The 27,245-nt window shown below is 48.4% G+C and overlaps 1 protein-coding gene across 1 annotated transcript; it reads right to left on the reverse strand.

Moving 5' to 3' along the window:
* Window positions 1–1,841: 1,841 nt before the first annotated feature.
* Window positions 1,842–25,496, reverse strand: POLD3 (DNA polymerase delta 3, accessory subunit). The gene is made up of 12 exons (XM_066567862.1): window positions 25,389–25,496; window positions 24,372–24,427; window positions 23,094–23,196; window positions 20,622–20,661; window positions 19,098–19,230; window positions 16,123–16,378; window positions 14,856–14,928; window positions 12,916–13,075; window positions 11,537–11,649; window positions 6,288–6,382; window positions 6,122–6,203; window positions 1,842–2,673 (listed from the first exon to the last, which is right to left on the reverse strand). The coding sequence occupies exons 1-12, from the start codon at window positions 25,449–25,451 to the stop codon at window positions 2,468–2,470; spliced, it is 1,380 nt and encodes a 459-aa protein (XP_066423959.1). The 5' UTR covers window positions 25,452–25,496; the 3' UTR covers window positions 1,842–2,467.
* Window positions 25,497–27,245: the final 1,749 nt, after the last annotated feature.

Here is a 27,245-nt window from a genome sequence, read left to right on the forward strand (position 1 = left end):
CCTGCCCAGCCCTGCCCAGGGATCCTCCTGGGATCCCTCGGCTCTCATCTCTACACTGCCTGATGCCTGGACAGGAAGGGCTGTTTCTGCAGGCCTGCCCTGTGGAAGGAGGGTTATAAATCAGCTGGCTTGGAAGCACCTTGTCCAAGGAGAGCCCAGTGCAGCAATGGTTCCAGCCCAGAGTGTCTGACAGGGAAACTCCTCGATGCACCTGGGAAAGAAGGATGACAATTCCTCTGCCTGAAATAAGGCTGTTAGGGAGCAAACACCATAAACTGCACTTCCTTGGATGAACCTCTCCCACTGCTTCTTCTGAGGCTCTCCCGAGGGTGTAAATGTGGTGGGAAGGGAGACACAGGGGGAAGAGGAGAGCAGATCCCCCTGGGACTGGATTTCCAGCTGTGAATGACCTCTTCATCTCCAGGAGGAACCTTGGGACCCTGAGCTCCACCAGTACCACATCCCAAGGTGGGAGATGTGCTCCATGTTCCAAAAGCCTGGCTCCTGGACATTGTGTCCCCCTCCAGCCCCTGGGTGCCAGAGGAGTGACCCCTGCCCACAAGGGAGCCTTCTCCCTCTCTCCAGCCCCAACTCCTTGCTCCCAGGCATTGCCTGGGGACACTCCAGCCTCGGCCAAGGCAGCGTCCAGGGACCTGGAGCCCCCTAGGGGCTGGCAGCCTGTGGACTGGGGAGTATGAGATCATGACTTCTGCAAGTGTGAAGCTCTGCTGGGTCCTGCTCCTGCAGACATTAGGTCATTTTCCGGAGGAAGTGCCGTGTGACGTCCATCTGGGGGCAGGAGTCGGGGTGGAGCCGGAGCTCCAGCGAGACCACGGCAGAGGTGAGGGGCAGGAGCACCAGGACACCCCGGCCTGTCCCCCTGCTGCCACAGCAATGACACTCCAGGGCTCCAATCCAATACAAATCCTGCCATTTCAAGGTTTCAGATCTAAAACACTCTGCTGAAAGCTTCCAGCCCTGGTTTTGATGGAAGGAATCTTTACCCACTTTACCAGCAAATGTCTTTGACTTCCACACGGTCAAATACCACAACCACCCTTGGAAATCAGAATTTGACATATTATTTAATGAATAAGGACAAATAAAAAAAAAAAAACCAAACCAAAACCAAAACAAACCAAAACTATGTTCAATGGGATTTGTTCTCATTGCCTTTAAAAATACCCCCTCAACTCTACCAAAAACAACAGAACCCCTACAGCAGGGTGGGTTTTGCTCTCCACAGTTAAACTTTTTCATTAAACCAGAATAAGGCTGATCATTCTCTTGCCAGGCCACAGCATGGGTTTTGCTGGGGTGCAGCAGCTCCTCTCCACCAGCCCCTGCCTGGGAGCACTCACCAGCCCAAGCTTCAGGAGGGCTCAGCATCACCCCTCTGGAAAATGTTTCCCATCTGTCTGTCAGCCTCAGCACCAGCCAAGCAGGAGGCCCAGACCAAGAGCTCCTCTGTGGTTAACAGGATTGCTGTGCTTTATTCCTCTCCCACAACAGGTTCCTCAGGACCATGTGCCGTGGCACTCTTCCTTCAGCAGGCAGGTGACGAGATGTCCAAGGAAAATCTCTTCTCTTATCTGGTTCATGCCTGTAAAAAAACCCCTCAGGCAACCCCAAACTTCCAAACCCTGCGATGCAGCTGTGCTGCTCCCTGGTACCTGCCTGGTGTTATCAGCAGTGCCCTTCATCACCCTTCCCTCTGACTCACTGGCCTCCAAGGCTAAAGATCCACTTCTTTCCCAATAACAGCAAAGCCTTCCCCCAATGACTCCGTAGCCAATTGGGTGGGAAGCCTCAAGGATGTTTTTGTAAAGGCAGAACACCAACAGTGTCCCAGTCTATAATTAGGCATCTGAGCAAGTTACAGAGGATACAAGTTCAAGGAAGAAGAGAGTAAGAGAATTTTATATGCACTGCTTTGTCCAAAAAAAGATTATGAAAGGCAGAGCAAAAACTATTTACCAGTCTTAGGGGGAAAATGAAGAACACTTCATTCAGTTAAAGCCAAAGCAGATGTTCAATTTTTGTGTCTGACCTGCTACATTGCTGCTGCCACCCAACGTGAACATCTGGACCAATTTGAAGAGCTGGGGGTGTACAAAGAGGGGAGGAAAACACCACAACTCCCCTCCTAACTTAGCACCAAAGGGGTGATTAAAAAAATACAAATTTCATGTGAACAGGTTCAACAGCCTTTCAAGAGTTCCTCTGGATGTTGCCTCTAGCTGGCAGTTCCCACACTGCTTGGTGAAGATGACTGAAATGATTGCAGTAACAAATAAAGACTTTTCTCTGATACAAAATCTAGTCCAGAGGGCTTCCTTACACAGTAAGCAGGGCACCTTGCATAACCAGGGGCTGCGTGTTGGCCCCACAAGCAGCAGCAGCTTGCGGAGAGCCACACGAAAAAAGGAGCAACGCTCCCAAGCTGCCAAGAGGAGACAGACCCAGTTCATTTCTTCTGGCAAAAGCCCATGATGGAGACCTGCTTGTTGGCTCTGCTGGCAGGAGCTGCCCCTTTCTTTGGGTTCTTCTTTTCCTCCTTTGGTTCCCTCTTGGTGGGCAGCATGGGTTGTTTTTGTGGAGCTGGTGCCTTGGGCTTGGGGAATTCATCCTCGCTGTCCGTGCAGGATTCGCTCTCGTAAACCTTCTCAGTCACTGGTGGAAACAACAGGGAAGGGAGCAGAGGATGATGATGATGGTTAAGCCATCTTTACACCAAAGACCTCCCCACTGCAGCCTTCCCATTGCACTCCTGGAAAGGAATGCTTTGGGTTCAAGGAGCACGTGTCAGACACAGGAATTAAGTCCAAAGTTAGGCAGTAGGAAATGACCTCGACTTGTGCCAAGGGAAGTCTGGGTTGGGTATTAGGGAAAACTCCTTCCCTAAAAGGGCTGTCCAGCCCTGGCACAGCTGCCCAGGGCAGTGGTGAATCCTCATCCCTGCAGGATTTAAAAGCCATGTGGACTTGGGGACATGGGCCAGTGTTGCCCCGGCAGTGCTGGAGGAACAGCTGGAGTCAATGACCTCAGAGGGCTTTTCCAACCACAGTGATCCTGAGATTCTAACTCATATGGCAAAGGCTGACCAGCAGCCATCAGCAAGTGATGAATCTGAAGGAGATCAGAATCAGTAGTTTGGCACTAGGCAATGGAACATCTACTTTATGGCTAAACCCCACCATTCTGACTTGGTCCCATTTCCACAGGGGCCAAAGCAATCAGATTTTCCAGGAATCCAGGCGAGACAACCCGGAGACATCCCCAAGCTGCTGTCACCAGCACATTGGACGGCTAGGGGAGAGCAAAGCAGACACCACCCATGTCCAGGGGCACAAAGCCTTTGGGGCAGCTTCTCTGCACAGAAAGAAGCAATGCTTCATGAAAGATCAGCCCCAGGCCGTGTCTGCAATCAGGGCTCTGCCTGAAGGGGAGTGCCAGCTCCCGGCGGTGGTGGAAAGCCCAGGGACATAAAACAACCTCACGGAAATTAAACTGGAGTCAGCCCCACTGATGAGAGCGGCCGTCAGATCCCAGCAAATGCTCTTAGATCAGCCTTCCCAGCAGTGCTCTGGGATTCTTCTAGTAAGCCATTTTTCTTTAGCAACTGTATTCTTTTAAACAGATGTCTTAACTTCCCTTCTTCTGGGAAACGGGCTTTCACTTGTATTAATGCATCAAATTAAATAAGGTTTCCTACGTCACCAGGGACTGGGAAGAGGAATGCTGTGAAATCCTCCTGGGCAGAGCTAGCAGGACCTCAGACAGGAACTGCAAACCAAGCCATCTCCCTTCAGAGGCAGCAGGCTCTTCAGGGAGCAGCTTCCCCAGACCACTGGTGAATTTAAAACCCTCATCCTGTTCTCAGCCTGTCAGGAACCGCTGGGAACTCCTGAAGCGTGCAGTTAACCCCTCCAGTGGCAGCAGCACAGCTCAGGTCAGCTTTCTTTGGCTGCAGTCTCAGCTGAACTGCAGCTGTCTGTATGCAGCACCCATGGGTGCACAGGTGCAGTCACTGATGCCCCACTCACAGCCAGACTCTCTGAATCAGAGCAGCTCAAAGGATGGGAGCTCTAAAATGCTGTAACACAAATTTCCCTCCAATGCACGTGTGGAAATTCCAATCTCCAAGCCCCTGTGTGTCCTTTGAAGCTTCAGAAAGTGCAAGGTAGAAGCACACAAGCTTAAACCTCAGTAATTCCACTTTACTAGAGGCTAAGAGCAGGCCCTCAATCCATGGATTTCTGTTGATGCCTAGGAATGTTTCTTGTGCTTAACTCCACGCACACTTTAATTGCTCAATTTCCCTCAGGGCTAATCCCTAAATTACTTTTGCTTTTTGACACCAATTCCTTGCTATTGCAGCTATTGTGAAAACCATCACTTAAAATTGTGGAGAAATATAAAGTACAGCCTCATTCTAATGTTAAGATTAAAACTTCTTAAAACCTAGATCTGGTTTAAAAATAAAAAGACAGCAGGGAGAGGAGGGGAAACCCCTCTATTTCAAAGAACAGCTAAAATTTACATTAGGCTGGGAGATTTGGAAGTCATTTAGCCTTTGAATTGTTAGGCCTGTGCACAGAAAGGGTGTGGAATGGAAGGGAGAAGAGAAACTGGACAACAGCCAGCCAGCACGTTCTGCACAACAGGCTGGAGGATTTGTAGTAGAGAACAGCATCTCCTCCCCAGCCAGATCCTCAGTATCCAGCTCCTTCCCACAGGATCTGTCTCCCAAGGGCACAGCAGGGCCTTGCATTCCCCTTTCAGAAAGGGGATATGAACTGTGAAACCAGGAGTCTGCATTTTCCAAGGGACTATGAAACCCCGGGGGGATAAAGAGCAGAGAAACAGAGGCAATATTCCCAGCTGAGCCCAGAAGAGACAGTCCTGTGCTCTGGATGCAGAGCCTGTACAACTCAGCTCCCCATCTAATGATGTTTTGTTCCATTTTCCTTCCAAGTGTTCCAATGGCTCTGTCTGGGGTGGGAGAGGAGAACACCCCACAGGGTAACCAGCCAAAGCTGCCAGTAACTCTGTGCAAGGCCAATTCTTGGCCAAGAAAGCAGCACTGGGGATTTCAGTCCCAGTGCAGCCAGCTGCTGAGAGCCACAGCTTTGTGCTTCTCTGAAGGAGACACACCAAGTTAGTGGGAAACAGAAGATGCAGCTCTGCAGACAGGTGCAAACAGACACAGGCTGAGTCTGGGCCAGGCAGGTCCGGAGCTGGGCCAGGAATGCCCGAGTGTCTGCATGGCCACAGAGCTGGACAGCAGCACCTCATCTTCCCCAGCATGGCCTGAGCTCCACTGGCATCCCCTCAGCCCAGCCAGGCCAGGGAATCAAAGCATCCCATACAATCCAGCTGACAACAGCATTACAAAAAACACATCCTACACTCTCACGTGTTTAAAGCGTCCAAAAAATCCACCAAAACCCAAACCAACATAGTCTGAACGTTTGCATCTCTGCTTCAATGTCAGGACATGGAGGAAACAAATGCAGTGGTGTTACACAGCTTTCTGCAGGTCACAGGAGGAAGCAGAGCCCAGTCAGGCTGGAATTCAAAGCCTCTGGCTCTCAGGACTCTCTTCCCTTCTGAAAGCAGAGCCACCCTTATCAGAAACAGAAACCCTATGAAGTATTTAAGCCCCAACTTTTTATCTGGGATACTCTATGTTTCTTTAACATATAATCAAGTTCTGCACAACTCTGGATTTATCCTCAAAGGGGAAAAAAAACCCCAACGAAGTTATCTCAGCCAGAATTTATCCCAGACCCTAAATCTCTTTCTGTACCGTCTTTAAAAGCTTGCAGCTTTGGAGAGGAGAGTAAATGAAGGTGGTAATCATGATGGCAGGAAAAAAGGGAAAAGAACTGAAGGAAAATCTGTGAATAATCAAAAAAGGGTAAGGATTCAGCTACAGCTCTGACTCCCTACCCAGACCTTCACCAGAGGCTCAGTGACCTCAGTCTGGGAGCAGGAGCTCCAAGTGGGATAACTAAGTGATTCTGTGAACCTCTTTCTATCCAGGGAGATGCTGGCCTGTTAAAGTGGCCAATAAAGTGAGCTCCAGTGAGTGACTGTAGGGCACAACCAGTCTTACCCATGCAGCCTTCCTCTTCATCAATAAACATCTTGGATTTCAGCACGCGCTTCCTCTTCCTCTTCCTCCCTCCAGCTGACACCTGGGGGACATGGCAGCACTGTGAGAAACCAGGAGCTCCTCCCTCATTACCTGAGAGCAGGTAATCACTCCGATCTGCTCTCACCTCTGAGGATGCAGGCTCCAGCTCAGTTTTCAGAGCAGGTTCAGGGGGTGGAGATGGAGCTCTCTCTTCCTCGGGTGTGGGAGAGGGTGGGACATCTGCAAGGAAGAAGAACACCTTGATGGCACACAGGTCTGATCCTACACACTGCAGTTCCCAAAGGAAGGAGGGTGGGATAGGATGGGAGAAGTGCCCTGGGGATTTTTGGTAAGCCAAAAAAATCAGTTCCACCAAGGGAAACTTCAAAAAACCAGGCACAGGAACTGGCAGGTTTTAGCTATACATTTCAGTTACTTGTTAAAAAGAGTGACTGTAATTTGTTTAGAAATTAAATGAGGTGGAGTGTGGTGCAACAGTTGTTGCTTCACTGGTGGTGCTGCACATCCCAAACAATCCATGCTATCAGCTTAACCCAAGAATTAAGTGCAGTACACTATCACACATCCTAAAACCTTCATTTGAAAAGAAGTTCAAAAAAACCCCACAAAAATCCAAACCACTACAAAAACCAGAAGCTGACTCTCTCACTGTTTGATCTCCTTGCTCTCCTCTGGGTTCAAGGACAGGGACACCGGGCCCCACTCAACGCCACGACTGATCAAAGCAGTCAAGGACACCTTCACACGTTTGTAGGGAGCACAGTGAGCTCTGGAGCCTGTACCAGGCACGTCCAAGTGAGACAAGCAGGGCTGCAGAGCGAGGAGCGAGGCAGGGTCACCCTCCTGTGGGGCTGGCAGGGGGACAGAGCTGCGGGAGACCCAAGTGAGAAAGGCTGCCACGCAAGCGCCGGGCGGGGGCAGAGCTGGCACCGCGGGGACAAACGGCTCCTGTGACCCATTGCTTCACCCCACACGGACGTGGCTGCCTGGCTGCCCTCCTCCCACCGCGGAGCCGGGATCTGGAGCTGTCCCGAGGGACTGGGGCCGCGCGAGGAGCCGGCGCTGCCGGGCACGCAGCCAGCTGAGCTCCGCAGGTTACCGAGGGCTGCAGCGACACAGCGCCGCGCTGCCAGGCCCAGCAATAAATCACACTGCTCCAGCAGGGGCCCGGCCTCCCAGCACTGCAGAGAGCAGGCAGGGGAATGCAAACAGAGGGATAACACCACTGCGCTTCACCCTGCTCCGGGGGCACGGCCGCAGCATGGCGCGGGAAGCGTGCGCTGCCCAGGGGCTGCGGGCAGCTCTGGGCTCTGTGCCCATCCCAGTCTCTCACACAGACCCTGGGCTCAGCCCAGTGTCACACACAGACTCTGTGTCCATCCCAGTCTCACACACACTCTGTGTCCATCCCAGTCTCACACACAGACCCTGGGCTCAGCCCAGTCTCACACACAGACCCTGGGCCCATCCCAGTGTCTCACACAGACCCTGGGCTCATCCCAGCCTCACACACACTCTGTGTCCATCCCAGTCTCACACACACTCTGTGTCCATCCCAGTCTCTCACACAGACCCTGGGCTCATCCCAGTCTCACACACACTCTGTGTCCATCCCAGTCTCACACACACTCTGTGTCCATCCCAGTGTCACACACAGACCCTGTGTCCATCCCAGTGTCACACACAGACCCGGGGCTCATCCCAGTCTCACACACACTCTGTGTCCATCCCAGTCTCACACACAGACCCGGGGCTCATCCCAGTCTCACACACACTCTGTGTCCATCCCAGTCTCACACACAGACCCTGTGTCCATCCCAGTCTCACACACAGACCCTGTGTCCATCCCAGTGTCTCACACAGACCCTGGGCCCATCCCAGTCTCTCACACAGGCCCTGGGCTCATCCCAGTCTCACACACAGACCCTGGGCTCATCCCAGTCTCACACACACTCTGTGTCCATCCCAGTGTCACACACAGACCCTGGGCCCATCACAGTGTCACACACAGACCCTGGGCTCATCCCAGTCTCACACACAGACTCTGTGTCCATCCCAGTCTCACACACACTCTGTGTCCATCCCAGTGTCACACACACTCTGTGTCCATCCCAGTGTCACACACAGACCCTGTGTCCATCCCAGTGTCACACACAGACCCTGTGTCCATCCCAGTGTCACACACAGACCCTGTGTCCATCCCAGTCTCACACACAGACTCTGTGTCCATCCCAGTCTCACACACACTCTGTGTCCATCCCAGTCTCACACAGACTCTGTGTCCATCCCAGTGTCACACACAGACCCTGTGTCCATCCCAGTGTCACACACACCCTCCCCAGACTGCCCAGCACCAAACCTGCACCACCACTGCCAGCCTGGCCTCTTTGCAAGTATCTCTGGGAGAGGACAAGCTGAGAGGGCTGAAAACCAGCCTGGTGAAAAGCCTCTGCTGTGCTCAAGCAGGGGCTGCTGAAGGCATTGTCAGTGGGCCAGCTCCAAGAGATTCCTTGGGGGAAATCTGGGCTTTTTTCAGCTTCCTTCAAACAATTTCCCCAGCTTTTGGCAGGCAGGAGGCACCTTCTCCTCACGTCAGAGTGTTTAGGACTACTATCAAGCTCTTTTATTACTTTATTATCCTCTTCTAGCCAACACAGCCCTCTGACATGTGATAACTCCTGAGTCAACCACTAGCTGCTGCCCACAGTTTGCTCAACAGCAACAGCTGCATGAAATAGATACAAGTTGGGCAACTGGACGGACCAAAGATGTAAATCCTGGCTTTGTTCGGTCTGCTCTGACCCTGCCTGGAAAAACTGTGAGAAGCTTTAGTGCTTCTGCTGCGGCTCTCCAAAACCCAGGGAGTTTGTAGGTCACAGTGCCACTGAAATCACCCTCCAAAGTGGCTGTAAAACACTTGTCAACACTGAGAAACGCTGCCTGTGTTGGTACAGCTGAGGCTGCCAAACCTCCTGTCCTCTGTGGGAGCATTTGTGGAGTTTGTTCTGGCACTGGAAGCAAAACAACCTGCAGTGACTAAGGAACCCTCATACCCATATAACTTTTTAATGAAAAATCATTTAAATGGAGAGGATTGTGCCTTATGCCCTCTGTGTGTTTCCAGCGTGGTACAATGTGCTGATGCTGCTGTAAGGAGAGCTTATTCAGGGCTGCTTTTAGTACAGACTAACACAGAACTAGGCAGAAGACCCGGCCTGACATGGAGCTGCCCATAAGCACTTCACATCAGCCATGCAGGCTGAGTTTCACCCCCACAGAACCTTGCTAAGTGTGCCTGTCGCTCCAGGCCCCCTCTTGCTCACTGGTGCTGCTGATTCAAGTTGCCCCTGCTCTCTGGATAAACCCGTTCCCAACCTTTCCAAGGACAGATGCTCTTCCAGTCCAGCTGCTGTACATATATATATATATATATATTTTTTTTTTTTAAATTTTTTTTTCATCCAACTCACAGTCTTCTACTTCTGTACTCAATATAATATTACCAGTTTGGACTCATTAAAAATATTCCAAACAATTCAAATCTGTCTTCTTTCATGTGGTTGGGTTTAGAAGGGCAAGCAGCAGGACCAAAGAGCTGAGTTCTCTCAATTCTCATTTACTCTTTTCAAAGGGCAAACCCAGTGATATCCAAATCTGTATACACGTGCTGTAATTTGCATAAATTTACAATTCTAATGCACAGCACAAAGAAGTGAAGAACAAAGAGGGTTCTGATGCAGGAGCAGCAACAGCAGTGACAAAAAACCTCCCCAGTGCCTGACCACCCTCTCGGGGGAGAACTTTTCCCTACCATCCAATCTAAACCTGCCCTGACACAGCTCCAGCCCTTCCCTCAGGGTCTATCCCTGGTCACTAAAGAGAATGTAAACCTTGGAATAAATGAGAGCAGGAGGCACCCCACTCAAAAGCATTAATTGTTAAACATGTGCTGAGGTCACACAGGTGTCCCACAGGAGACCACAGAGTTCTGACATTCCAAACTCCTGCCTGACCTCACAGGATGTGGATGAGCTGAGAGATTCCAGCCAAGCAAGGATGGGCTGATTTCAAAATTCCCTCCTCAGAGCTAAACAACTCAGCTTGTCAGCAGGGGAGTGATGAGGAAATGGAAAGACAAACATTTAAAGAAATAAATACCAAAGAGTGTGGGCATATATGTAATATATATATATATATATATATATATATATATATATATATATATTTTATAGCCACACTGAAATGGAACTAAGGCTGATCACAAGAACAGCTTCCTGAGAGATTTATCATCCTATGGAATAGTCTAAGTCGTGATACATACCTGATGAAAAAGATAATTTGCAATTATGTGGGCAGCAGGGAAACTATGAAAAAACTATGAAACTATGCCTAGAGGTGGCATGGATAATGCAAAGATACCAACAGCAGCCACCTCTCCCTGGCACTGCAGATATTTCTGATGTCCTGGCTGTTGCCCATGTGCCAGCCACACAAAACGAGGAATCAGCTCTGGCTCCCCCAAGGGGCTCCACCTCCTCACCAGTACACCCCATTTGCTGTTTCACCTTCTTTTACTGGAGCTCTATGCCAAACTGGTGGTTTCAATTACTCTGTAATTGTCTGTAATGATCCCCAAGTTCCTTTCCTGAGCAGTTTGCTGGATGACTGTTTCACTTAGCACATACTCCCGAGCTCAATTCCAATTTATTTCCCAGTTATCTGTATTGAACGGCATTTGTCACCTCAATTATCCAAATTCTTTGGGATCCAGCCCTGCTGTTCCTCATTACAAGCCCAACTCTTGCCGAGTTCTGGGCACCCCACTCCTGTCACAGCACCGAGGAGACGCACAGTCGCATCGGATATGGCTCAACTGCTTTGCCTCCAACTTCCCTATTATCCCTTTTCTTTCTGCATGTCTTGCTTCCAACACTGTCTTCCAAACCCTTTCTATGAGCAGACAGAATAAAGACACTAAAAATGACCCTGTGGGGAGAGGGAGGCCACTTGTGAGTGTTCCCTCCCCACATGAACTGGCTCTGAGCAGCCCTACGGTTCTGGAAGGAGCGCTATCTTTCACAAGAGATTTGGGAACCTCCTTCCCACACAGGGGCACTGGCAGCACTCTTGTTGAGGAGACAGCCAGGTCTGAGCTAAGCTTCAACAAAGACCAAATCTTTGTTTTGAGACATATCAACTCCATGCCCAAGTGCTTGCAGCACAAAGATAAACAGAAAGCTCAGGCTACAGCCATTTCCACGGTCTTTAGTCCTTTAAACTATTCTCTCAATCACTGACCAAGGGATTTGGAGAGTAATGTTTTGGAAATCAGAACCCTGACCCACATGCCTGATTGTTTACAGATCTTCTTACCTTCCTCATCACTGCTGTCAGACAGAAGTTGTTTGATTCGCTTCCTCTTTTTCTTGACATTTTCGGGATCCCTTTCCTCCTCATCATCTGACCTATCTGCTCTCTTCGTTTTACTGCCACAAAAAGTAAAGGGAAAAGAAAGGGAATGAGCACCCATCATCTCTCATGTGTGCACGAAAGCATCACGTGCACTTGGACAAGCACACTCCTCATGGAAGGAAATCAAATGCCTCTTAAAAACATGAGCATCACGTGCTCTGAACTGTACACTGTACACTGAGCTGAATGCTGAACACTCACAGCACAACCAGGCATAGGTGCACGAGCCTTTCCAGGCCTCCCATCCTTCCCCACATGCAGCTCTCCAAAACAAGGAGGATTTCTTTAGCCCCTCTGCAGTTCAGCCCAGTGCCTCACCTCGCTTGGCCACAGCAGCCTGGCAAGAGCCTACTTCTGATCTTGTCTCTTTAGCTCAGGCTCCCAGTGTCCCCAAAAGCATCACTCAGAAGCTCTTTTGACAGACTGCTTGCCACTGACTGACTATGAGGTAGTGTCTCAGAATCCTGGAGCCATTTTTAAAGACTACTGGAAAAATAAAATAGCTTCTTTCTTTTTAATGTTGGCGAGACGTGTCAGACGAACAAGCCTGGAGGCTAAAGGCCCACGTATCCTCCAGGAGCTGGGACAGCCCAAGTGGCCTTCCCAGCTCCAGGCTGCCAACACCTCCAGGCCCTTGGCTTCTTGGACAAGACTATCACTAAGACAAGCAGTTAGTGCTAGCTGCCATGGTGGGCTGGGTGGTGTGCTTACCTATTCCCTTAGAAATGGATTGAGACCACCAATTAATTACTCATAGGCCACCAGAGAGCCATCAGACTGTAGTGATTCTTTGTCTCTGTCAGTTTGGGTTGGATTAAACACAAAGGGCTGAGCTTAAAATTAACTTGGAGCCTCAGCCCAAAGTAAACCCGTGGCATTGAAAGCAGCCCTACATGAGCTATGGAGACCAACAAGCACAACTTTGTGCTGCAAGCTGTGTACATACAGGCTGGGGAATATCCCACCTTCCCTGCAGGACAGGTGCTCCTGCCAGCCCTCCCCAGGCTGCCTGCAGGGTCTCTCCCAGGCTGCTCACAGTGGGAGGCTGTCTCGTGGAAAGCCATCCCCTCCCATGTGCGATGGCACCCACGGCCCTGAGGCACTACAGCAGCAAATGGGAAAGACACACCAGGAAAGAATCCTGACAGATCAGTTTAGTCGGGTTTAACACACTTCAGTAGATGGAAACAGGAGGTGAGCCAGCAGTGTATGACCAGCCAGGTGCATGCAGGCTGTCCCCAAGCAGGGGACACAAAAAGGGACCCTGAAGGCAGACCCACCTTTTCTTGTCCTTTTGCTGAATTCTGACAGACTCTGTTTTCTTCCCAGGTTTCTCTGCTACAGTATTAGATGACTCTGGTTCTGCTACAGCAACTGAAGGCTTCACTGCTTCTTTCTCCTCCTTTGGCTGCTCAGGCACAGAGTTGGCTTTGAGTTTATCTGTGAATAAACCATTCAAAAAGAACAAACACTGGGCATTCAGTCTGAATGACAACTTACAAAGCAGCTGGCTAGCTCTGTGCACCAAGACTACAGCCAGCACTACCCATCGTGTATTTGGGGATCTAGACTGGCCAAGCTGTATCAGACATGGGAAAAAGAAGGGCATGCTTTAATTTCTAGGTGATTTTCCATGCTCCTGCTGTTCCTGATGTCAAGCCACCATGTGTGCTGCAGCAGTTAAAGCTCTGTGGAAGAGGACTGGGAGGCAGTGGCAGGAGAGGCTGCTGGGAGGGCCACAACATGGAGCCAGTGCCTTTCTGGGAGTGCTGGGAAAACAGGCTGGCTGCTTCCCTGGGCAGGGGCAAACAGCACTGGAACAACAGCTCCCTTATTTATGGTCAACAGCAGAGAGACCAAGGACCCCAGTGCTGTTAACCCAGGACTTTCTGGCACTGCTGGAACCTTTGAAGCCAGGAGAGACATGCACGTAGGGAATAAATCTTTCTCCTGGAATCCCACCCTCTGTTCCATACACATAATCATTTCCAGTTCTGCTCAGTCTGCTCCTTCTCTGCAGCCACCCCACAGGTTGCCTCTGTGAGCTCCCTGACAGGACTCAGCAGAGAAGGGAACCCTTTGGGAATGATGGAAGTGCATCCCCAAAGCCTCCCCCATCACCACTGGGTCACCTTCACCATGCCTCTTTGGGCTCTCAGCACATGAACTTTGGTGTAGGGCTCTCCTCAGACCTTCAGAATTGACTCCAGTTAATTGTGGTGACTGTCCTTGGGCTGAGAGTGTCCTCAGCTCCCCCAGTCTCACCAAAACAGGGACTCCAAGAGTCCCAGCAGGGCTGTGCCTCGTCTGCTCCGTGCTGGAACTGTCCCCTGCAAGCTCTGACAGACGTCTGTTAGAAAGTGAACTGTGCTGTTTACTCTCTCCCAAAACTCCTCTTTGAAGCCTCTTGTACTCTCTGCTGAAGGGAATCTTTGAAGGAGGTCCCACAGCCCTTTTCCAATATTCCAATATTTAAAAGCTCCAGCATCATTTCTTTTGACTTGGGTAATTCAGAAGGGACCTGCAGAGGCCACCTAGTCCAAACCTCTGCTCAAAGAGACAGGCCACCCCTCAATTTCATTCTCCATGCATCAGTCCTTCAGCTTTTAGGAAAGAAATTAACCCTAAAACTAACAATGGGCTCCTCAGTGCTGTGTGATGAAAAGCAAGCACCATTAGCATGCCCTGCAAAACAGGTTTTGGCAAACATCTCACCAATAGCTGGTCTTCCAGCCAGGAGAACTCACTTTAAATCAGATTTCTTCTGCACTGAAAATCCTTCCTGGGTTAGTCTGCTCAAATATGTCATTTTAATTGATCTCCCTCCAGCAAGCTTTTTGTCTGAAAAATTCCACTGAAAACTCCTAATTTTTGCTTTAAAAGCTGTGTGCTAAAACATTAACCCCTTTGAGTGCAAAAGAGCAGAAGAAAGTATGGAAAATTATTAGGAAAGAGGGGATATAAAGAAAATCCAATGAGTTTGGTAGAGTGGGGATGGGGAGGAAGAGTTCTGCTTCTTTCTGCATGGCTCTAGTACAAAACACTTGATTCTACTGATTATTTTTAAATTTCTACCCAGCTTAAATAAAGTATAATTAAAAAAAAAAACCCTTCAAATAATCCTCAGGTTTGGGGTTTTTTTGATTTGTTGGTTTGTTTTTTTAACTACAACAGGCTGTTCCCTGACCATGATGGCCTCTGAAAACAGAAAAGCACTTACTCATTGCAGCTTTTCCAAAGAAGTTGTTCATGATGCTGTTCTTTGTTAGTGGCTTGCTGCTTGCTGCAGACACCTGGAAGCAAAGAGGGGAATAATAAGCACAGGAATTGCTCCCAGCCCTCAAGGTGCACAGCAAAATAATAGATAGCATTTGCTCCCACTGCCTTAGATTTTAGCAGATTTAGCAAATTCTCTGTTTTGGAGAATTTGAAGGTACTCCCTAGCCACCACATGCATCAAAGGGGCCAAAGCGAGTTCCTGAGGACTCCTTAGCCAGGCCTGCAGATCTGACTTGGGGCACATTCATTCCCATTACTGAAATAATGCTTGGGACTAGGGTCAGCTCCCAGGAGAGAACTGCTCTGTTTGCAAGCCATCAGTGCCTCAGTGCACAGCAGCCAACAGAGGAAAGACCAGGGATTGGCCAAACCAAGGAGGCTTTATCCAGCTCCTCTGACACCTAGGCTGTTTGCAAGGAAACATCACTGCTCTGCTGCACCAATGCAACCACCACAGTGAGAACTCACACCCACACACACCCACACCACCAAAGAAAGTACAGCCTCCTAATCCAGCTTATTTTCATGCAAATAAAAGGTAACCAGACACTAAAGTTCCCAAAATACACACACTTCTCCAGTTCTAAACTCCCTGTAAAAACCAGAGAAAGGAACCCAAACGTTCTCAGTTGTTATGGAAAGGCCAAACCGTCCACAGGGAGTGTTACCATTTTAACATTTAACCATTTTTCTGGCCACATTGCTTTAAAAACAATTATAGCAATTAAAATGAAAACTTAATCCTATCCTGGAAAAGCAGCAGTCCAGAAGATAAACAATTTAGTCTTGCACAGGTCAAGCTCCGAAACTTCCCTCACCCACCAAGTTTAAACACCTTGATACTTTTAAGATCTGGGCTTCTCAGGTTTCACTTATTGCTCAAAACAAATCCTTTTAAGCACAATGGAGAGAGCAAGATCCTCAGCTGGTGTGTACATTGGGACAGCTGGAGACAGCAGAGCAATTGTAGCTATGCTGCCTGAGATCCGGCTCATTGGGGAATGTCAAAGCTATGGCAAACACCCTTCTGTGGGGACACCCAGAGTGTGGCACGAGGGGATTTTGCCCAGGTGACAGTTAAACACTTCCACAGGAGCCCTGAGCACTCCCAGTGGGAGGTGGGCTCGGCAGGAGGAGCAGTGCAGGGGTGGCTGAGCTCCCCAGGCGGTGTGTGAGTGGATGGTTAACGCCATGCTGAGGTAACTTACACCTGGGGCCTCCTTGGCCTCTGCCTTGGCCTCCTTAGCTGTGTCCTGGCCTTTGGCTGCTGCTTTGGCTGCAAACATGCCCATGATGCCTTTCTGCTGCTGTGCAGGGGGCTTGGCAGCCCGGGGCCCGTGGCCATTGACGGTGCTGGTGGCATCGGGGTCCCTCTGCCTCGGGGGGCTCTGCGCGGGCGCCGGCGCTCGGGGGGGCTCGGGCGGTGTCCTGGGCACGGCGGCGGCGCAGTGGATGGCACTGAACCTGTGGCATGGATGCAGGCAGGGAGGGAAAAACCCCATTAGCCTCCTCAGCTCTGGGTGCTCACCTCGCCTTCCCCCCTCCTGCAGGCTCCCCCGGGCCTGCGCTCTCCTGTTATGGAAAAAGGAGAAATTGAATCTGTGCGTGGGACAAGAAAGAAAGAAAGGCTGGCACAGAGCAAGAGACCTCTGATGAAAATATCAGCTGAACCTGTCAGCAAGAGCCACAGTATTCATGTGTCAAACAAGCTGTGCAGCTTTCCTGGGGCCTAAAAGCCTTCTCCACACCCAGGCTGGACAAGGAGCAGGCTGCATTTTATTCCTAAACAGGTTATGCTCTCTAAAGCCTGTGGCAGAAGTTGTATGGCTGTGTGAGGACCTAAAACCCATTTACAGCTTCCTGATGCTCTGACAAAGCCCACAGCTGCTGCAACAAGCAGCCCCACTCAGCCAGGTAGGCAAACCCCAGCTGAAACTGAACTATTGAAATGGCTCAGAAAATATCCTCGGCATTCCGATTTAACTGCACAAAGTCATTTCCAAATAATCCCTGAGAGCAAGAAGCAGCTTGGATTATAATGGTCTGAAACTTGATTGTTTGGGGATGCAGAGACACAAGAACCAACTGACGTGCTCACAGTTACAGCACAGCTCACTGACAGACAGGAATAGCAGCTCCCAAAAATAGCTGAACTCTGCTCCCCACTGTGCAAATCACAGGCGACGCTTTCCAGATTTCCCACAGAAATGCCACAAAAGAGCCCAGCTCACGCCTCCCAGCCCACTGAATTACACAGCATATTTTCATTTGCCTAAGAAATGAAGCAGCCTTCTGCCAGTTCACTTCTGTGCCTCAGCACTAGCTGCTCGCGTGCACAGTCCACTTCTACTCCCATCAGGATCTGTATTAACAAAACAACACCAGCTCCACAGCATTCCCAGGCTGCAGCAGCAACCTCCTGACATTCAAACCTTTAAAGGAAGGAAAACAGACATTGAAGGAAAATAATCCTACTCTCCTTTACACTTTCAATCTGTTTTTAACGTGGTTAATAATACAGCTCTCAGGGCAGTGTGATCTCCTGCTCTAAACACCACCAACCCTTCAATATATAACATTGTCACAAATAATATTGTCAGTGGTTATGCTGATGTGCAGCAGAGCTCAGCTAACCTTCCCATATTTCCAAGTCTGCTTGCCTTGATGCTGATGTGTCACTATACCTTCATGGGCTTGACCTAAAATTCACTAAATAACCACAGAAAAAACAGGCAATAGTTGGACTATGCTCTGCAAACAAGGAGCTACTTCTGTTTGGAAAGCTGGGAATGGCAACAGGCATTAAACCCAGATACTGGTATTAGTTAGTACATCTAACCACCTCCACTGTCTTCACTGCAAAGCAGGTCCCACAGAAACCCAGAGGAGAACAAAGATCCTTGTCCCAGAGCTGTGAAATATCTGCGCAGACAGGGAGGCTCTGTTTGCTACACACCTCACACAATCAAACCTCTGGCTTTTGCAGGTCCTGCAGGAATCTTTTCCCAAGTGTCACAGACAATCCATGCAGCTGACAAGAGAGGGGGAATGGGATCAATCTGTATTTACTTCAGCCAGGTCACAAATGAAGAAGGTGCACTTTTTCTTAGTTTCCTTGGGAAATCCTGCTTCAAAGCTGGATTTACAGGCAGGCTTCAGAGAGCTGTGTCAGAGCCTGGATTATCTAAACCTTCTGTAAGTTTAAATCCCAAAGGATACAAGCATCCCTAAGGCACAATGTGGATCACCGTGCTGGGGTGCCTGAGAGTGACCAGAGTGGAACAAGGCAACTGCAGCCACACCCAGGGCACGTGGCTCTGCCGAGGTGGGATCACCCAGCTCCTTCCAGGGCATCCACCCAAACACACAGCTCCTATTTTCTCTGCCACTCTCTTGTCAACACTCTGGATAGAGGCACATTTCTCCTCTCAGATTCTATACTCTTCCTATGACACACCCTTCAGGCATCCCCTTCAAACCAGATTGGTCATGGCACCGTGCATCCCCATGACTTCAAGCTGAAGCTGTCCTGGTGGGAACAGCACACAAGTGAGAAGCTGCAGCTGCTCAGGAGGGAGCCAGTGACTCCTGGGGGCTGCATCCCTCCCAGCTCTGCTCCAGCTCCACCAGCAAGGACACTGGTGCTGCCTGGACTGCTCTGTGTGCTGCTCCTACGTCTCAGAGATCACAGCCTACTCTGAGCTGCAACAAACCCACAGAGAACAAAGCCCATCTCCTGGAGAAGGAGTTCCTGTGAGACATCTTCAGAGAACTGGACTGGATGAGTCCAGAAGATGAGAACACAGTTTCACAAAACAGAAAGCAAACTCCTGTAAATGCTTTGCTGAGCACATCATTCATGGTTTTATCAATTTTGTCTTCCTGTGTGGCTGAGAACTGGATTAAAATGTCGTGATTAAGTGTGGCCTGGGAAAGAGAGCAATGTTTGCAGCCATAAGACAAGCAAGGCACTGGAACAGTCTCCTTGTCAGAGTAAGGACCAAGTGAACCAGCTGTGAGCTCAGTTTGCACAACAGCCACACAATGTGCTCTTTGGGCACTGCTCTGGCAGGACTTTGAGGATATCTTTTCCCAGCCTTCTAGAAGTCCAGGCCTATCTAGTGAGCACTGAAGGGGAGTCTGGAAGTGCTTCAGAAGGCAAAGGGAGCCAGGACTCACTCACTTGCTGCAGTGCTGCAGGTTTGCTTTGACGATGTCGTAGTCGGTGTTGTAGAGGGGGGAGCTGTCCTTGAGCAGGGCCTTCTGGATGCTGTACACGTGCACGCTGGCAATTGTGGACAGCTTGGACTTCATTGCTGGGGAAAAAGAGAGGAAAAGAAAAAAGCCCTCTATTGGTACACCCAGAAAGACTGGCAGACTACTTGACAGCAAAACATGAATACAAAAAGGCCCGACCACACCTTCTCCCAATGCTCACTAACGAGGAATTCAAGGCAGCAAACTCCACAGGCCTGTCACGTTTTCCACTACACACTCTTGGGCTTACGAGGGATCTCTCTGTGTTTGCCTTCCAAACATCCAGTGTTTGGGATGCAGAATAGCTGAGGGAGTACCTAAAGCTGAGGCAGAAGGTAGCTGGTCACTGCTCTCTGCCCCTGGGGCTGTGTCCAGCACCACAGTGTCACCCCTGGAATGAAAACTTTATCTCTTTCATGCTACTCAGACTGCAACCCCCTTGAGACGAGGGTTGGCTTTCAGGAATTCTTTGTTCATTGCTTATATTGTTCTTTCCACAGAGTCCTGGTCTGAGGCTGAGCTTCTAGGCACTGTAAAAATACACACAGTAATCATTTCTTGGGGCCAGTCCTAGACTATGCAGCCCTACTCCCATCAAAAATCTCAGCCTCTTCCAAATATAAGTCATACCTTTGGCCTGCCTTCCAATACAAAAACCATGAGCAACCCTTTCCTCCACAGCAAAACAGCGTTACACAGCACACATAACTCAACAAACATGACACAGAGTAGCTGCACTGCCTGACAATCTCCTGCTCCGAGGAAAACAGCCTGAGCTAGAAATCCACTTCAGATTTCCAACAACGCAAGTCCTTCAAACAAAGTGAGGTCATTAGCTCACATCCTGAAGGTCACAAATACCACAGTGTGCTCTCAAGTGCCAAAGATGTTATTTGAAAGTGATGAAGAGCCTGAAGCTGCGTTTCAGTTCTGTGGGTAAGATTTCATCAGCAGGACCAGAAAGATGGTGAGACAACAGACAGTGCACTCAGCAGTGTTGCAATGGGGGTTTTTCCACCTTGCACTCACAAAAGTGAGGTAAATGTTCCATGAGAAGGTCTTAACACCCACGGGACTCGGAGCAAAGACTGCAACTGCACTGAACAAATAACCACAATTACCAGTTTCAGCATTCTTGGGGGGCCTGAAGGCTCCCAATTGTTCTGAGACTCTACTGCTGTATTGCTGTCTCCCTGCTGTCAGTGGCAGGGAGGTGGAAAAGAACCACTGACAAAAAAAAAAAATCAGACTCAATTCACAAGCCTGAAGGTATTCAGCTGCTGGCTCAGATACGCCAAATTCTGAGAAACAGCTGGTACAAAAAGTACACACCTGACCCCAAGAGCCGGGCTGGGCATTTACGTGCAGATGGCAAGTTCTGAGCTTTGCTCGTTTTGCTGTTCTTTCAAAGAAAAAAGTTAAAGCCACAAGACTTTCCCAGCCTGCTTACCTTCCAGTTTATCCTCCCTCACTACTGCGACCTTGTGGCACTGCAAAAAGAAACACAAAACCTCTTTAAACCTCAGGTTGTATACAAGACTGCTACTTTCAGCTATTAAATAACAAAGTCTAATGATTATTGTAGCACAGAACTGTGCCAATGCCTTTAAACACTCATCAGTTTTTAAAGCTATGAAACGTGCTCTCTGGCCGGTCTTTAAGGTCTATACCTCTCCAGGACATCCAACAGGTTGTGGTTAATACTGGGAGGATCCAGAGAGACAGACTGAAAACCCCACCACTAATTCTGTGTTAAACAGAAACCATGGACCTGTCTGAAATCAGGGAAAATCCTGTTAAATTCAGGCTATAAACATGACACTGCCTGTGCAGCTTTAGTTAAATACATCCCATTATACAGAACTAAAGCAATGAATAACTACCTTCCATTTCAGGCAGATTTGGGGATTAAAAGACAATATTCCATGCATGTGACCCAGTTTATTATTTAGGAGAACAAAAAAAAAGGTTTGTTGTTGTCTTTTTTCCATTCTACAAATAAAAGCCAGGACACCCTGAGATTTACTATTCCTAAAAGAAGACTGGATCATATTGTAATAGGTATTTGTAATATATTGTAATAGGTATTTTAAAACACTCAGTGGGATGTCAAAGGCAGTTAGTGTTTGGCTTTAAAATTTATCTGTGGGCAGAGGGGAGCAGACACTGAATTTTCTCATCTTCTTTTAAAAACCTCTGGGGTATCTGCCTGAAGTTTTAGCTGACATTCCTGAAAATCTGACAGGCAGCAATGAAGAAAAAGAAATTAATTAAGCAGCAATTCCTTTGCTTAATAAGCTGAGGCGCTTTAAATATAAAACACTGTAAATTAATTTAAGTTTCTTTGGTTTACCAGGATTAAAAAGTTGCTTTAATTAGGCAACAAAAGAGCATGTGGCAAGAAAAACCACAGGCAGGTAAGACAATAACCAGAGATTGGCAGTCTGAGTGCAGAAAGCAGCAATGAAAGAGCAGCGTTAAGGGGAGCGCTCCAGAGGGATTTCCATGGCTCTCCCTGCAGGAGTGCTGCAGCTGCATCCGCAGCATTCCGGCTACACCTACTGCCAGCAGGCAGCAGTGCAGGGCTCTCCCAACTGATTTGAAAATAATGGGGGACAAAAGTCATCTTCATATAGCTTCCCTTGGTGGAAGATTCCCTGCCTGTGCCAAGGGACTGCAATGACACGAGTTTTAAACCATCCAAACCATCCAGCAACACTGTGATCTTATTTTGAAAACACACAGGCTGCTAAGACAGAGTTAACAAATAATTATTTGTTCCTACGTCAGAAGTCACCTGTTTGCTTCAGATACAGTAAATACACTAGCACAGGTTGGCAGTCCCCTGGACAGCTCTAGTGAGTCAAGAGATTTGTTATTTTCAAAGGAAATGGGGGGAAAACCTTGAACTCAACCTTAAACTTGAGCTGTAAATGTGACACTACTCGTGCAACTTTAAATATTCCATCATACAGAACTAATGCAGTAAATAATAACCTTCCAATGCAGGCAGATTTGGAGACTGACAGAATATTTCATGCATGTGAAACAGTTTGTTGTTTAGGAGAACAAAAAAAAAGGTTTGCTGGGTTTTTTTCCAATCTACAAATAAAAGCCAGGACACCCTGAGATTTACTATTCCTAAAAGAAGACTGGATCATATTGTAATAGGTATTTGTAATATGTTGTAATAGATATTTAAAAACACTCAGTGGGATGTCAAAGGCATTTAGTGTTGGGCTCTTAAATTTGTGGGCAAAGGGGAGCAGACACTGAATTTTCCATCTTCTTTCAAAAACTTCTGGGGTATCTGCCTGACATTTTAGCTGACACTCCTGAAAATCTGACAAGCTAAGTACATTAAGCAGCAGTTCCTATGCTTATTCAGCTGAAGCACTTTAAATGCAGAATGCTGCTAATAAATTCCTGTTTGTTTTGTTCACCAGGACTAGAAAGCTGGTTTGATAAGACAGCTTGGGCTGTAGGTGTGCTGCTCTGTTGGTTACCATTCCCTGCCACGTCAGCTGTCCCTCCAAGCCCCCCTCAGGCACTGCCAGGCCACAGCAGAGCCTGGCACGTGGCTAAGCTGACCTCAGAAGGGCCCCTCCACAAGGCTGTGTGATCTCTGCTGCCCAACAGCAGCGAGGGCACGGAGCGGGGTGCTGGCAGGGTCTGAGGGAATTGGTGAGGAACCCTGGGGTGTTATCCAGCACTCTGCTCCCAAACCATGGCCAGCTGATCCTTCTGCCTGCTGGGACAGACCCTGAGGCTCCTTCTGTCCCTGCCCAGGAGCCCTGGCACAGTGCAGCCCCTGCTGCAAGGAGCCAGTGCAGCTCTGACCCCAGGAGCACAGAAGGAGGCAGGAGACACCACAGGAAAGGCTCCCAGACAGACGGAGTCCAGAGAGAGGGGAAGCACTCACAACGTGTCCATTCTGGAGGAGGTTCCCTGCCAGCAGGTAGGTGACGTGGAGCTGAGCTCCCGAGTTCTCCCTGCGCTTCCTCTCCACGTAATCGTAGAGCATCCTGCACAAAAGAACCCAGGGTCAGCCAGAGAGCAAGGGAGAGCAGAGAGCCTGCCAGGGAGAGACTGCACACACTGCAGAGCCAGCCTGGCATGATGGACACTGCCAACAGGAACACGGTTTGCTCAGGATTCATTTTATTTCCTAAGGGTTAATTTTCTGAGACCCTTGCTCCTCTGCCACTGTGGAGAATCCCTGTCCAACAACTACAGAAACCAAAGGGCAAATACATTTAATAGTGTATATAATACATAAAAATACATGTAATTAATATAATGTAATGTAATGAAATGTCATATAATATATATTATATATAATACATAATATTATAGATGTCATAAATTATATATTATATATATAATTTATATAATGATGTATTTTTAATATAAAAATACATTTAATAGTATATATAATATATTGTATACATAATACAGATAATAATGTATTTTAGTATAAAAATGCATTTATATTATAATAAAACATATAATAATATATAATAAAACATATAATATAATATAATATAATATAATATAATATAATATAATATAATATAATATAATATAATATAATATATTCCATAGATATATTGCATCTATAATATACTATATAATAATATATATTATTTCTATATAATAGGTATATTATATATAATATATATAATATTACATATAATGTCTTTTTTAGTATAAAACCACATTTACTAATATATAATACATATAATAATAACTATAATATATAATATATATATTACCTATATATTACATCTATAATATACTATATAATAATATACTACAATATCTATATATATGTATTATATATAATAACACATAGAATAATGTAATTTTTAGTATATTATATATACTAATACATATAATAATGTATTTTTTAGTATAGAAATACATGTAATAGTGTGTAACAGTGGGTCTCACAGCCCCGGGGCAGCTTGTTCCCAAGCCTCTCCTCCAGAAAGGCATTCCTGCAGTCCCTGAGAGAGGAACTGGGGACTCTTTGGTGCATCCCTGCCCAGCAGGGCAGGCAGGCACAGGGAGTGACAGGGCTGAGAGGACAGGCAGGGCTGGTAATGCTCTCCAGAGGAATATTTTAAGGGGATGGGAGCAGGAATGAGCGTGGAACTGACGGGAATTGTGCAGGCTCTGGGGGATGCAGGACACCTACTGTTTGGCCTGGTTCACGTGGACGCCCAGCGTGTAGCTCAGCCATTTGTAGGTCACCTGGAAAAGGGAAAAAACAAAAAAAACACTTCAGTAAGGAAACCTCGGCCTCTCAGTTCAATCAGTGGAATTCCTTAGACGCCCTCCTCCCTTCCATGGCAAAAGTGAGAGCCCGTGGACACCCGTGCCTCACTGAGCACTCTGAATTCCTGGGAGCTGTCCCAAAAGGTGTGGGGGGAATTTCTGCTCCTCTCCTGGCCCGGGAACACCACCGTGCCAATCTCAGGATGTCAGGGCTGCAATCCCAGCCCTGCCCTGTCATTTTGAGCAGCTACATCCTTGACACCTGCTCCTGCTCTGCTCTTTTAAACCATGCCCCAGGCTCCGGCCTGCAAACACAACAATTAAATTCTTGTTTGGCTACATTGTTCTTGGAACAAGCCACAAAGCCACAGGCTGAGAACGTTCACATTGACAGACAAGTTGCACCAACTTTGCCGCACCATTTTCTGGGCAAAACCCATTTCCATTTCATTTCATTTCATTTCATTTCATTTCATTTCATTTCATTTCCAAATGAATTTTTGAAATAAACGTGGAAAGGAACAGACCCACGCAGAAAACCATCAGCTTTTTGAACTGCCTTCAAAACAGTTAAGGAAGGGGGGAAGAGAGGAAACAGGGGGAGAGGAGGAAGAGAGGGGAGATGGGAGAGGGGAGGAAGAGGAAGAAGGAAGGGAAAAGGAGGAGGAAAAGGGGGAGAAAGAAGAGAAGGGTGAATGTAAAGAGGCGAGAAGGAGGAGGAAAGGGAGGTAGAAGAAGGAGGGGAGAAGGGAAGAGGAAGGAGAGAGAAGAGAATGAGGAGAAGGAAAGGAAAGGGGCAGCGGAAGGCAGCGGGTGGGAAAGGAGGCAGCGGGGCAGGAGAGGCGGCGGGGGGGAGCAGGCCGCGGGAGGTGCAGCGGGCAGGGGGAACAGGGGGAGCAGGGGGAGCAGGCGGCGGGCGGGCAGCGGCGGCACTCACGACGCGGTTGTGGTCGGTGACGAACTCGTCGATATTCTCCAGGTACAGCTCGTCCGCCGCCATGGCCGCGCCGGGCCCGCGCTTCCCGCCCCGCGCCTCAGCGCCGCGCGCGCGCCGCCGCCATAGCAACGGCCCGCCAACCACGGCGGCCGCGCGGGGACACGCCGCGGGAAACGCGAAGGCCCAACCGGACCGGTGCCGGCGCTCGACTGAAATAAAATGAAATAAACGAAATAAACCAAAATAATAAAATATTAAAATAAAATAAAATTATAAAATATTTAAACAAGATAAAATGAAATAAATAAAATGAAATATTAAAATAAAATATTAAAATAAAATGAAATAATAAAATAAAATATTAAAATAAAATATTGAAATATTAAAATAAAAATGAAACATAATAAAATAAATTAATAAAATGGAAGATTAAAATAAAATAAAATAAAATAATAAAATGAAATAAAATAAAATATTAAAATGAAATGAAATGAAATAAAATAAAATAATAGAATAAAAGAATATATTAAAATAAAATAAAACAAAATAAAATAAACCAAAATATTAAAATAAATGAAATAATAAAATAAATTATTTAAATTAAATGAAAAAATAAAGTAAAATAAAATAAAATAAAATAGCTTCGTAGTGGATTTGGGGAAAACCGAGCTGTGACAGGCAGAAACAGGAGTTCCAAGGCGTCCCTGCTCCAGCCCCGAGAGGGGTCAGCGGCTCCGCAGAGCTCGGGACAGCAGCGTCACTCCCGTGTCCCGCACAGCAGCGCATCTCCCGGATTTCCCGGCATCTCCAGAATCCCCAGCTCTCCAGAACTGCCCGTGCAGTTCCTGTCCGGGTCGGCAGGTGCCAGCTGGACACCGCAGCACGGAGGGACACGGCCGGGGGACAGCGCCCGGGCTTGTGCCGCCCAGATTATCGCTGGTGGGGGGACCCCAGAACCAGCGGGCAGGAACCCCAAAACCCTCCAGGATCATCGAGTGGTGTCCTTCCCCCAGCACTGGCAGGGCCACCACTAACCCACGTCCCCAAGTGCCACATCCACACCAGCTTTCAATCCCTCCAGGGAGGGCAGCTCACCTGGACAGCCCTTCCCATGAAGGAATTTTCCCTAATCGAGGCATTTCCTCCCTTGTTCCTCGGGAGCAGAGACTCCCACTGCCCTCATCTCCCCGCCCAGCCTGCACCAGCACCTCCAAAAGGAGGTGCCAGAAGGGGCTGAGGTAGCTGAAAAGCACCAAATTATCAGCAGATCTCGGGGGCAGGGCTGCAGGACCCCGGGAGCAGCGGTGCCCTGGCTGCTGGGGGCACAGAGCCCCAGGAAGGAGCTGCGGTGGCAGTGCCACCCACGGTCACCAGGAGTGTCCCTGGCCCTGGCCACTCACCCCCCGAGAACTGCAGCAGGATGCAGATCCTGAGCTGAACACAGCACCTTTGTACCTGGCAAAGGTCAGGGGAGGAAACTGGACAGGTTTGGTGAGTGCTGAAATAAGCTCGGGGTTTATTTTAACAGGTTTTTTAATGCTCACAGTGGCACTCATATTGCTCAGCTGGCACTGGGTTTGTTTGGCTGATGTCACAAAGCCATCCACATCCTCTTCCTCCTTGTGCCAGGAGCCTGTTCTCACACTCCTGTGTTGTAGGACACTCCTGCTGTCTCTTTTTCCTCATCTCGCTGCAGTTATTCTCGTGACATTCCTGGCCTGACATTCCTGCCTCCTTCATGGGAGGAGTGTGCAGATCTCAAGCACCTCACTCATCTTTTCATTGTTCTGAGCCTCTTTTTCATCTCCTGTTTTTTCTTCCATAAGTTTCCTGCTTTGAGCCCTCTGGGTGGTTTCA

This window comes from Molothrus aeneus, chromosome 2, assembly GCF_037042795.1.
Source record: "Molothrus aeneus isolate 106 chromosome 2, BPBGC_Maene_1.0, whole genome shotgun sequence".
NCBI lineage: Eukaryota > Metazoa > Chordata > Aves > Passeriformes > Icteridae > Molothrus > Molothrus aeneus.